The sequence below is a fragment of the Pyrus communis genome, chromosome 12 (genome assembly GCF_041283825.1).
Source record: "Pyrus communis isolate YQ-2024b chromosome 12, ASM4128382v1, whole genome shotgun sequence".
Lineage (NCBI taxonomy): Eukaryota > Viridiplantae > Streptophyta > Magnoliopsida > Rosales > Rosaceae > Pyrus > Pyrus communis.
This window is the reverse complement of record NC_142576.1, coordinates 2,625,462-2,638,281: the sequence shown is the minus strand read 5'-3', so window position 1 is coordinate 2,638,281 and position 12,820 is coordinate 2,625,462. Positions and strand designations below refer to the sequence as shown.

At 37.7% G+C, this 12,820-nt stretch overlaps 1 protein-coding gene and 1 pseudogene across 3 annotated transcripts in view; both read right to left on the bottom strand.

Moving 5' to 3' along the window:
• Positions 1-1,143: 1,143 nt before the first annotated feature.
• Positions 1,144-12,820, bottom strand: part of LOC137745267 (amidase 1-like) — a 33,688-nt gene continuing 22,011 nt past the window's right edge. The window contains exons 2-10 of one of the 2 annotated variants that reach the window (XM_088681322.1): positions 4,374-4,624; positions 3,670-3,822; positions 3,373-3,497; positions 3,173-3,298; positions 2,679-2,861; positions 2,293-2,440; positions 2,005-2,173; positions 1,633-1,767; positions 1,144-1,496 (exon numbers count right to left, since the gene is read on the bottom strand). In XM_088681322.1, the coding sequence (XP_088537448.1) occupies positions 1,359-1,496; positions 1,633-1,767; positions 2,005-2,173; positions 2,293-2,440; positions 2,679-2,861; positions 3,173-3,298; positions 3,373-3,497; positions 3,670-3,822; positions 4,374-4,483 (1,287 nt within the window). In that variant the 5' untranslated portion in view covers positions 4,484-4,624 and the 3' untranslated portion in view covers positions 1,144-1,358. The remainder of the gene's footprint in view (positions 1,497-1,632; positions 1,768-2,004; positions 2,174-2,292; positions 2,441-2,678; positions 2,862-3,172; positions 3,299-3,372; positions 3,498-3,669; positions 3,823-4,373; positions 4,625-12,820) is intronic. The other variant, XM_088681323.1, reaches the window with a different exon arrangement.
• Positions 7,372-12,809, bottom strand: LOC137746146 (amidase 1-like; annotated as a pseudogene). Its single transcript, XR_015954150.1, has 9 exons — positions 12,515-12,809; positions 11,870-12,007; positions 11,554-11,678; positions 11,355-11,479; positions 10,841-11,023; positions 10,457-10,602; positions 10,167-10,336; positions 9,864-9,998; positions 7,372-7,674 (listed from the first exon to the last, which is right to left on the bottom strand). The product of XR_015954150.1 is annotated as an amidase 1-like (transcript).

Below are 12,820 nucleotides of genomic sequence, written 5' to 3'. Positions count from 1 at the left end.
ATCAAGATTAGTATATCACAACAATGTAAATAATGACACTGGAGCAGGGTTAACTTATATACTTCAATCCATATCAATTTTTGTGCACCAAACATAAATATTAAAGAGAGTTTTAACGAAAAATCATATTTTTACATTTAAAAGTAAAATCTGATATTATTCATTTTAACTTTTATTTTTTTATTGTTAAAACTAAAAAATTTCGAACATTTTTCATTAATTTTCCTAATATTAAACCAACCGTAAATGGATTTTGACGGATGGACGAGTACAAGAGCCAGCTTTTGAGACTGCACCGCGTGCTTTACACTAGCATAAGCAGGGCGCTTGGGTTTTGGTTGGAAACTACGCTGCTCGCACTACAACACAGTTGTCAGTAGAGACCGCTTCCAATGGCGAAGCAGCGCCCACTCTTCTTTACCTTACCTACCTTCATCGTTGACTATTGCTTGTTAGTGGGCTCTCTACTAATTTTTAGTAAAATATTTTATAATATTAGTATGAAAATTTGATTAAAAAAAAAGAAGATGATAAAGAATCTTATTTTTGAAGGATAAAGATCTTCTTTATTCTCTGTACAGAGATCTAGAGGATTAATTTATTATGTTCGTTTATTACACATAGTGCAGTAAGTTTTTATTGGGTATTGTTTATATAATTTTAAATAAAATAATTTAAAATGATTTATAACCTCACGATGTAAACGGACATAATTGATTAATCATCCAAATTCCTACAAAAATGATTTGTCTAGGATCCTAATTCACTTTGAACAGAGTCTTCTTAATATTTCTCATCCGTCAAATCGAATTACTTACCTACGACAAGCGGACTTATAAATCAATCACTCATAGCTTTAGATGTCAACTTAATCTCTCTCCTCCTAACCATTTAAAAAACTGTTGTCAATGGCAACATAAAAGCATAGAAAAGAACAAGCATTGTCTATTATGCTTCTAAAAATTTCTAAGCATAGTGAACAATGGGCATTTAATGAAATTTTCAAATGGCAAGTATAACCATACATATTTTACAGAATAACAATGTTTGCCCGTGCAATATTCTCTTTGACAATTATTATATTATATTAAATGTCATATCATTTTTAGTATTTAATATATTCACATTAATTTTATATAAAAGTTTACAAAACATTTGGATGTTATTATATATATTTTTTTATAAGCATTTTTACAATAAAAATTTATCAAATGCTTAACAATTTTATTTTACAGCTATTTATTCTCAAAACCTAGCAGAAGTAGTTTTTTTTTTTTTTTTTTTTTTTTTTTTTTTTTTTTTTTTTTTTTTTTTTTTAACATAACAATACCAAACTAGCAAAATCTTGTAGTCAACATTCACAACTTCCCGACGTGTTCTTTGAGAGTGTCGTAAAGAGTCTCGACAAGATTGAGCAGGAACCCATCCGAGCCATGCTTTGCCAGCAAGGAAACTGAAACAGGTAGGTTATCGTGCATCCCTAGAGGTATACTCACCTGCAAATACGTAGAAATAAGTTACAAACTTTCGCAAGAAACTTGCAGTCAATGACGAAGAAGAAGATCGTAATGAGTCGTATACAAACATGGAGAGGGGGAGGGAGAGGTAGAGATAGATAAAGGGCTTAAAAACCTGGCAGAATCCGGAAACTACGGCTATGGATAGGAAGCTGAAAGCCCTGGCATGAAAAGCGTCGAGTGTAGTAGGATCTATTCGCAGCTTTGGTGGATCCCTTGGAACTGTAGGCATTGCGAGGACACCGAAATCCTGATGAGTAATTAAATCAAAGAGATTGTGTTACGTATTCATTAGAGACAGCATGTATCATCCATTTCTTCTGCTAAAAGTTTCGTTTTAAGAGCAAAAGGAAGGAAGATGCTAACAAATAACAGTTTGTCAGTCTCTCTACTCTAACAAAATGAACTCATTTGATATGAAGCGACGGATTCCGAAAATGAACTCTGGCATGTGCAAAGATGAGAGAGAGAGAGAGAGAGAGAGTACCCCGAGAAGGTCAGTAAGAGCAGCGCGCAATTCAGTCATCACGGAGTGACAAACATCGACATTTTCATCTGTTGACCGAACAGCTGCCCATACACGTTCTGCTATCCCGGGACCTAAGTCAGGTCTGACTGTACTAACCCATTCACCATGGTTGCTCTTGAATTCATACCTATTCTATCAACCAAACAATAAATTTGGAATTCATATGAAGGACAAATTTAATTTTTGTTAATCAAGATGAAGATGCAGAAATTATCACACTCATATTCAAGTCCACCAAATCAGCACCTTACGAGAAGACGATTGGCGGTTGATAGGGCTGCCAATGACGGTATAATGTACTCTTCACTTGGATTTCCTTTATCCAAGAAAGAGTTCAAGCTTGGAACTTTGTCCTTGACAACGTCCCCGATGTTAGCATGTTTTATAACATGACCTGCATTTGCAGATATAACGAGTGAGCTTCTTCTTTCCATGTTATGAGCTTGTCCCTATCTCAGCAGGAGACCCAATTTAATTAAATGAATGATGATTTTCACTTAATAATCTGTCTACTGAATTTAATGGTCTATTTGTGTCTTAAAACGCGGGGAATTATAAATTGGACTCGATTCATGCCAATCAAAATACTTACAGCGAGAGATGAAACAGAACAAGACGGTCAAATCACTTACCCCCAAATAACTTCTCAACTGAGTCAACAAGTACTTGTTTCACTCGACTGCTTGGAACGGTTGAAAGCTGGAAACAGTCTTCTGCGATGATTAACTGAGTGGGTATGACAGGACCCGTGTCAGGCAATTGGAGTAACACTCGTCCAACTCTATTCAAAATCGCAGGATTCCTTGCAAACCATCCTATATCAGAAGTTAGTGTCAAAAGGATAGTTTCCGATTGTTTAGAGCGCTAGATAGATCATTTGCATAGGTAAAGCTTTCGAAGTATTATATTTCGAATTGCAGAAAAACTTAAACACAGAAGTGTCACAAGTAATAATCAACAAAAATGCAGAATGCATGGATGGCATATGAATCATTAAAGCGGAAGAAGTTAGCTACTTTCCTGTTATATAAAATCGAGGGAAAACCGAAACATGACTTTTTTTTGTCACAACCAGAAATCAATTTCCTAAGCCAGTCTGCAATATAAAATGTCATTGATTTCTCACCCACTGTATCGAAACTCTGTGCCAGAGGAGTAACTCCAGAAGTAGAAATGACACCATGAGATGGCCGAAACCCAAAAATTCCACAATACGAAGCAGGAACTCTTACACTTGCTCCAGTATCGGTTCCTGAAAAAGTGAGGGTCTTGTGCTTCAACATAAAGAAGCAAGAAAACAACAAAAGCACACAAGGAATAGCTTACCTAAGGAAAAATCTGCGAGGCCTGCAGCTACGGCAACAGCAGAACCGCTAGAAGAGCCTCCAGGCACCCTATCTGCTGCGCACGGATTTCTAGGTGTGCCATAATGCTTGTTCTCTCCATTCATACTGCCAACAACACAAAGCAAAATTCAAGGGCGTTTTCTGTCGAGTGATTTTCGGATGTCCAAAATCATTATATGAATACTTTTACCACGAAAAGAGACTTGTAGCGATCAATCATTTGTCAAAATTTTTGCAAACAAAACAGTAATGCAAGTTTAAGCCTCTTTGCACTAACCAGTATGCCATTTCATCCATGACAGTTATACCAATACTTGTGGCACCTCCACTCAATATTGCCGAAACAGCCGGAGCTGTTGATTCAGCAGCCGGATGAGTCCTCGCCCAATCAGGATTCCCAAACCCAGTCACACGTCCAGCCACATCAAATCTGCCTCCAAGTTCAAATTTCAGTGAATACAAAAATGTTTTGGCTTTTACACGAAAAAAAAAATTGCACAATTCAACACGAAAAAAAAAAAAAAAAAATTGCACAATTCAACACCCTGAAGTTCATCATCATGGTTCCACAAGCACGCATAAAACCACACAAAGCAGGAAGATTTATTAAAACGCTTCTCTGAAAAAACACTTCTCATCATAAGTGCTTTTGTTGGAAGTATTTTAACTTTAGTAGAAGCAAATCCACCACAAAGTTTCATTAAAAATTCAAGTGCTTCAGGCACAAATAAAAAATAAAAAAACATTTGAACTCTTCTTTCTTTCTGAAAGTGCTTTTAGTCATTCTCAAATGAAGAAACGCCCAATCACAGAAACAACACACGAAATTGGGTTCTTGGAGAAAACTGATTCAACCCAAATCCGAAATTCGCAAATAAGCACAAAAGCATATGAATTTTAAATATAACACTACAAAATTTGAAGCATCCACCAAATAGAAGAGTGATATAATTGAGGAAAATTTAAGAGAGTAGCTCTCACATGTCTTTAACAGCAAAGGTGAGGCCGCTCAGAGGAAGGTCATGTGACGAAGACGGCGGTCGGAGAAGGAATTTCTCCACGAAAGCTCCATGATCTGAGTCTATCGCCATCTCTCTCTGCCACTGCTGTCTCAAACAATATCAGCCTCAGCAGCAGCTCCACATTTGACGACAGAAGTGAATAGCTCTCCACTCATCAATCATACGATGATCCTATTTAAATGCAAGGACAGAATTATTCCTTAAAAATATCTGTTGTTGATAAGGTGGTCACTTCAGTCAGTGAGGGCAAAGTGGAAATTCTGGAGGTTGCTTAAGTCCTGACTGTGGTCCTTAGACATTGAGATCCATACAGCGGTCATTGAATTTGTCGTAAATTATTTTGCTCATTTTGTAACAAGTCTTTCAATATTCTTGTTAAGGGGTTGATTTGACAAAATACCCTTAAAAAGAAGGATAATTCAAGAACAACTTCCATTGATTTTCACTATCAGGACCAAAGTAAGGATTTCTGCAAACTCAAAAACTATTTTGACTAAAAGCCTAAAAAAAGAAAAAATTCGACGACAATATTGTGAATTTCTTAGCTTATGGATTCAACGCAAGTGCACAGCGTATTATCACTTCCAGGAGCTCTTGCTTTCACTGAGGGAGAGTACCAGAGGGAGTGGGAAAGCGAAGAGAGACGTAGGTGTAGAGGTCAATGGAGGAAGCCACCGCCGTTGTGAATGGAGGAGCTCTTACTTTCATTTCCATTTTTCCATCTATCAAGATTAGTATATCACAACACCGTAAATAATGAGACTAGAGCAGGGTTAACTTATATATTTCAATCCATATCCATTTTTGTGCACCAAACATAAATATTGAATCAGCCGTATGGATTTTGATTGATCGACGAGCACAGGAGCCAGCTTATGAGACTGGACCGCGTGCTTTGCACGAGTATAAGTAGGGCGCTTGGGTTTTGTTTGGAAACTACGCCGCTCAGACGACAACACAGTTGTCACTTGTCAGTAGTGACCGCTATGGGGAAGCAGCGCCCGCTCTTCTTTACCTTACCGACCTTCATCGTTGACTATGGCTTTCAGACAAAAGTGAGATAGTTCGTGAGGGACGAGGATCATCCCTGGATCTTTTTTGTGGGAATCTAGTGATCAATCAATCGTATTCGTTCATTGTATATTATGCGGTTAATTTTTATTAAATACTATTTATATTTAATTTTAAATAAAAATTTTAAAAAAATTTCTAACCGTACGATATACTATAAGGATCCTATTTCCTTCGTGAACTCTCAGCCAATTTTTAGTATAATATTTTATAATATTGGCATAGAAATTGTGCCAAAGAAATGAGGTGATGGAGAGTCGCACTTTTGAAGGATGAGGATCCTCTCCAGATCCTCTTTGTGGGGATCTACACGATCAATCTCAGTGTACATTGTGCGGTCAATTTTTATTGATTATTGTTCATATAATTTTAGATATAAAAATTTTACATAATTTATAACCGTACGATGTACGATGAACAGACACAATTGATTAATCCTTCGAATCCTCACAAAGAGGATCTGACTAGGATCCTAATTTACTTTTAACAAAATCTCCTTAATATTTCTCGTCTGACAAATCAAATTACTAACATATAACGGGAATGCAGACTTATAAATTAATCACTCATTGCTTTAGATGTTAACTTTTCTATAAAATAGTGAATGATTGAAATAAAATATCCGTATAGTTAATCTTTATTGCATGAAAATCCTTCTCCACTCAACACCACATGTACATTCTTCCATACTTTCGAAGCAAAACACCCAAAAGGTCCACCACACAACTCACATTTCTACTCAGACCACTTCCTTTTCACTTATAATTTTGGAGGAAAACTAATGACAAGAGTTTGAAAACTTTGAGTTTTAACGATAAACAGTACCGTAATCTTTTCATTAAAACTCTCAAATTTTGGTTTTTTTTTTTATTTGTATTGTAATTTAGATTGTGGATTAGTCAACACGTCTCAATATTACATAACTAAATTACTAATTATACTATCCAAGTATATGGAGTGAGATGAGGATCCTCTTCGAAGCCCTTTTGTAGAAATTCTAGGAATTGTTACATTTTAACCATTCATTGTACATTGTACGGTCAGTTTTTGTTATGTACTATTTGTGTTTAATTTTAAATTAAAAAATCAAATAATTTTTTATGACGCAATGTACGATGAATGACTAAGATGTAAGGATCCTTAGAATCTCTACAATTTGAATCCGGATGGGATCCAAATCCTATGGAGTGAATATTTTCTCTTCACAAGATAGATAGCATACGAAAAAGCGGTGGGGTGATTTCTACACACTCCTTTGAACGTATACAGTCTCTTACTTTTTAGCCGTTGTATTGATAATTTAAAGACAAAATTAAGAAAGAAAATGCAGAAGTGAAAAGGAGAGTACCAAACCACTTTCCTGATAAAACGAGACAATGAGAGCTAATATATAAGCTTGATAGCTTGCTCATGAACCATATAGAAGGATAAAAGCAGGAAAATTCCTATCTATTTTAGACCTTATGGCTAGTTTGGAGTTGTGATGCTTTTATAAAAAAATTTGGAACATCAAATGTGTTTCGTAAAATAAAAAAAAAAATAAAAAAAATAAAAAAAAGTGCTTATTTAAAAAACTATTGTCAATGACAGCAGAAAATCATAGAAAAGCAGAAACAAGGTCTACTATGCTTCTTTAAAAAAAAAATTTCTAACCATAGTGAACAGTGACCATTTAATGAAATTTTCAAATGGCCAATATATCCCCGCATATTTTACAAAATGACAATCGTTGCCCGTGCAATATTCTCTTTGGTAATTATTATATCACATTAAATGTTATATCTTTTTTTAGTGATTTAACAGATTCACATCAATTTTATATAAAAGTTTACAAACCACTCATATACCTTTTTTTTTTTTTTTTACAAGCACTTTTACAATAAAAGTTCAACAAACGCTCAACAACTTTATTTTACAACTGTTTATTCTCAAAATACAGCAGAAGCAATTTTTTTTAAAAGCATAACAATACCAAACTAGCAGAACTTACAAGGACATATATATTAGGAAGAGATTATCAGATCCGCAACTGAAAATCTTGTAGTCAACATTCACAACTTCCCGACGTATTCTTTGAGAGTGTCGTAAAGAGTCTCGACAAGATTGAGCAGGAACCCATCCGAACCATGCTTTGCCAGCAAGGAAACTGAAACAGGTAGGTTACCATACATCCCTAGTGGTATAGTCACCTGCAAATACATAGAAATACGTTACAAACTTTCGCGAGATACTTGCAGTCATTGATGACACGCCCCGACCCCGATATTCCCCGAATACCAGGATAGGCACGTGCTGGTCGACACCCGAAGGTGACGAAAGCCATTTATTGAGTGCAAATGCTGAAAACAAGGGATAAATAAGGTTTATAAATATAAAAGAATAATAAATATGTAAATAAGGACCGTGTTCAGAGCACACCTCTAATCTAGAATACTAAAAGAAAATAATATAAAATTGAATGAAACAAAGGAGTGGGTCCTACACCGAGAGGACTAGAAGATGCCGATGCGGAAATGCCTGGACGTCGGGGTTGTATGCCTCGATTCTAAGTCTTGAAGGGGGCGCAAAACAAACATGAGTGGACCAAGTTGATATATATATAATGAAACAGTTATCAACGTACTAACCCCCAGGTTTTATGAAAACACATATATATAATGATAAACATAGGTTTTCCGAAACCTAGCATGTCGTGCAAGATCTCAAATCATCATTTGCATAAAATAGTAATCACTAGTGAATGTCCAATATAACACTTCAGGCCCCATGCCGGCTCTCCGTCTCTGAGCACACAGTCAGAGGAAAATGCACTTCAGGCCCCTTGCCGGCTCCCCGTCTCTGAGCAGACAGTCAGAGGAAAACACACTTCAGGCCCTATGCCAACACCAAACCGTCGCCCGGGACGGACCGGATCTATCCCTACGTCCCGTAGCGGAAAGGACCACTAGGTAATGTACAAAACCAGTGAACATACATATATTGAAAATCAACTTCATAGTATAAAGTCATCCATCATCTATACTATAAAGAGGTGTTCTAAACATGTTCTAAATATCATATCGTCATCCATCAGATATGCTATAAGAACATGGGTTATAGGAAAAATAGTAATAATTCAAACTAGCCTCAGTAAGCATGTTATCTCAAAACGTTTCATAAAACATAATCGTAAAGTCATGCTTTTCTGTGTATGCAATTCTACCATTAAAATATGCATTTTCAGAAGGGGTCCACTCACAGTACTTCGCTATCGAAAAGCCACGCCACTAGCGAAGACGGAAACGCCACAATTAAACGCCCCTAAGCACATAAAGGGTACATTTAGTCAAACTCTACTCAAACGATTGAATTTGGGAAAACGGAAAATGGGTTTTGGGTTAGGGTTTTGGGCTAGGGTTTTAAATGGGTTGGGTTTGGGTAAAAACAGAAAATGGGTTTAGGTTTTAGGTGGGTTGGATTTAGGCTTAAACCTCACGGCCCAATGGCCCAATTAAAAGGGTAAATGGGTTTGGGCTGCAACCAAGGCCCTAAGGCCTTTGGGTTTGGTGGTCGCCGGATTCCAAGGAGAGGGAAGGCCGGACTTCGGCCGGAGAATTCCCAAGCTCCGTTGGAGCTCAAAACTCAACCAAAACATGTCATTCAATATACCAAATTGAAGCCCCGAAGGTAAGGAATCGAAATATACCCTTGGTTCTCGTCATCGTGGTCGGAGTTGGCCGGAAAACAGCCTGGAAGCCACGGGTGTCCGCCGGAAACTGGGTAAGATTCAAATGAGTATAACTTCTTCAATACTCAATAAAATTAGGTGAAACAAAAAGGAAAGTTGTAGTACTCAGCGAGGCGAAGAGATTGATACCTCGCACGCCGGCCAACTCGCAGTGGTTTGGCCGGAAATTTCCTCGAAAGGTGCGGTGCTCGCCGGAAAACTAGAGAAATGTCTCCGAGGTGGTTTCTTCGTTGTTTGACGTCCAAAACACAACCACGGGGTTAGAAAAGAGTTATAGGTGTGGGCATGGGTGTGTGTGTGTGTGTTCTTGTCGGAGGAAAGAGCACTCAGAGGGGGAAAAAGAGAGAACACGGAGGAAGAAAGAGAGAAGAGAGAAGAGAAGACTTTTCAGAAAAAGAAGAAAAGAGAGGGAAAGGGAAAGGGAACGGGGAACAAAAACAGGGGGTGCCCTTGGGCTCACCAATTAAGGCTCAAAAACAATTTTAAAAAGGAAAGTATCCCCCAAACTTAGTGAAAATACAAAAATACCCATTTTCTTACGTAAATCCCGGGACGGGTTATTACAATTGACGAAGAAAAAGATCGTAATGTGTCGTATACAAACATAGAGAGGGGGAGGGAGAGGTAGAGATAGATAGAGGGCTTAAAAACCTGGCAGAATCCGGAAACTACGGCAATGGATAGGAAGCTGAAAACCCTGGCACGAAAATTGTGCAGAGTAGTAGGATCTGTTTGTAGCTTTGGTGGATCCTCTGGAACTGTAGGCATTGCGAGGACACCGAAATCCTGATGAGTAAATCAAAGAGATTGTGTTACGTATTCATTAGAGACAGTATTTATCATCCATTTCTTCTGCTAGAAGTTTCGTTATTAAGAGAAAAAGGAAGGAAGATGCTAACAAATAACAGTTAGTCAAAGATGAGAATGAGAGAGAGAGAGAGAGAGAGAGAGTACCCCGAGAATGTCAGTAAGAGCAGCACGCAATTCAGTCATCACAGAGTGACAAACATCGACATTTTCATCTGTTGACCGAACAACTGCCCATATACGTTCTCCTATCCCGGGACCTAACTCAGGTCTGACTGTCCTAACCCATTCACCCATGGTTGCTCTTGAATTCATACCTATTCTATCGACCAAATAATAAATTTGGAATTCATTATGAAAGACAAATTTAATTTTTGTTAATCACGATGAAGATGCAGAATTTATCACACTCATATTCAAGTCCACCAAATCAGCACCTTTCAGGTAGACGATCGGCGGTTGATAGGGCTGCCAATGACGGTATAATGTGCTCCACTTGGATTTTCTTTATCCAAGAAAGAGTTCAAGCTTGGAACTTTGTCCTTGACAACGTCCCCGAGGTTAGCATGTTTTATAACATGACCTGCATTTGCAGATATAACGAGTGAGCTTCATCTTTCCATGTTATGAGCTTGTCCCCATCTCAGCAGGAGACCTAGTTTAATTAAGTGAATGATGATTTTCAGGTAATAATTTGTCTACTGAATTTAATGGCTTATTTGTGTCTTAAAATGAGAGGGAATTATAAATTGGACTCGATTCATGTCAATCAAAATATTTACAGCGAGAGATGAAACAGATGAATACAGTCAATCACGTACCCCCAAATAACTTCTCAACTGAGTCAACAAGTACTTGTTTCACTCGACTGCGTGGAACGCTTGAAAGATGGAAACAGTCTTCTGCGATGATTAACCGAGTGGGTACGACAGGACCCGTATCAGGCAATTGGAGTAACACTCGTCCAACTCTATTCAAAATCGCAGGATCCCTTGCAAGCCATCCTATATCAGAAGTTAGTGTCAAAAGGATAGTTTCCGATTGCTTAGAGCGCTAGATAGATCATTCACATAGGTAAAGCTTTCGAAGTACTATATTTCCAATTGCAGAAAAACTTAAACACAGAAGTATCACAAGTAATAATCAATAAAAATGCAGAATGCATGGATGGCATATGAATCATTAAAGCGGAAGAAGTTAGCTACTTTCTAGAAACAGAAATAGAGATTTCCTGTTATATAAAATTGAGGGAAAACCGAAACATGACTTTTTTGGCACAACCAGAAATCAAATTCCTAAGCCAGTCTGCAATATAAAATGTCATTGATTTCTCACCCACTGTATCGAAACTTTGTGCCAGAGGAGTAACTCCAGAAGTAGAAATGACACATGAGATGGCCGAAACCCAAAAATTCCACAATACGAAGCAGGAACTCTTACACTTCCTCCAGTATCGGTTCCTGAAAAAGTGAGGGTCTTGTTCTTCAACATAAAGAAGCAAGAAAACAACAAAAGCACACAAGGAATAACTTACCTAAGGAAAAATCTGCGAGGCCTACAGCTACCGCAACAGCAGAACCGCTAGAAGAGCCTCCAGGCACCCTATCTGGTGCGCACGGATTTCTGGGTGTGCCATAATGCTTGTTCTCTCCATTTATACTGCCAACAACACAATGCGGAATTCAAGGGCTTTTTCTGTCTAGTTATTTTCGAATGCACAAAATCATTGTTTAAATACTTTTACCGTGAAAAGAAACTTGTAGTGATCAATCAGTTGTCAAAATTTTTGCAAACAAAACAGTAATGCAAGTTTAAGCATGTGAAGTAAGACAAGGCCTCTTTGCACTAACCAGTATGCCATTTTACCAATACTAGTCGCACCTCCACTCAATATTGCCGAAACAGCCGGAGCTGTTGATTCAGCAGCCGGGTGAGTCCTCGCCCAATCAGGATTCCCAAACCCAGTCACACGTCCAGCCACATCAAATCTGCCTCCAAGTTCAAATTTCAGTGAACTCAAAAATGTTTTGGCTTTTACACACGCACACATGAAAAAAATTGCACAATTCAACACCCTGAAGTTCATCATAATGGTTCCACAAGCACACATAAAACCACACAAAGCAGGAATATTTATTAAAACGCTTCTCTGAAAAAGCACTTCTCATCATAAGTGCTTTTGCTGGGAGTATTTTTACTTTAGTAGAAGTAAATCTACCACAAAGTTTTATTAAAAATTCAAGTGCTTCAGAAAAAAAAAACATTTGAACTTTTTTTGCTGAAAGTGCCTTTTGTCATTCTCAAATGAAGAAACGCCCAATCACAGAAACATCACACAAAATTGGGTTCTTGGAGAGAACTGATTGAACCCAAATCCGAAATCCGCAAATAAGCACAAAAGCATATGAATTTTAAGTATAACACTAAAAAATTTAAAGCATCCACCAAATAGAAGAGTGATATAATTGAGGAAAATTTAAGAGAGTAGCTCTCACATGTCTTTAACAGCAAAGGTGAGGCCGCTCAGAGGAAGGTCATGTGATGAAGACGGCGGTCGGAGAAGGAATTTCTCCACGAAAGCTCCATGATCTGAGTCTGTCGCCATCTCTCTCTGCCACTGCTGTCTCAGACAATATAAGCCTCAGCAGCAGCTCCACTTTTGACGACAGAAGTGAATAGCTCTCCACTCATCAATCATACGATGATCCTATTAAAATGCAAGGACAGAATTATTCCATAAAAAAATCTGTTGTTGATAAGGTGGTCACTTCAGTCAGTGAGGGCAAAGTGGAAATTCTGGA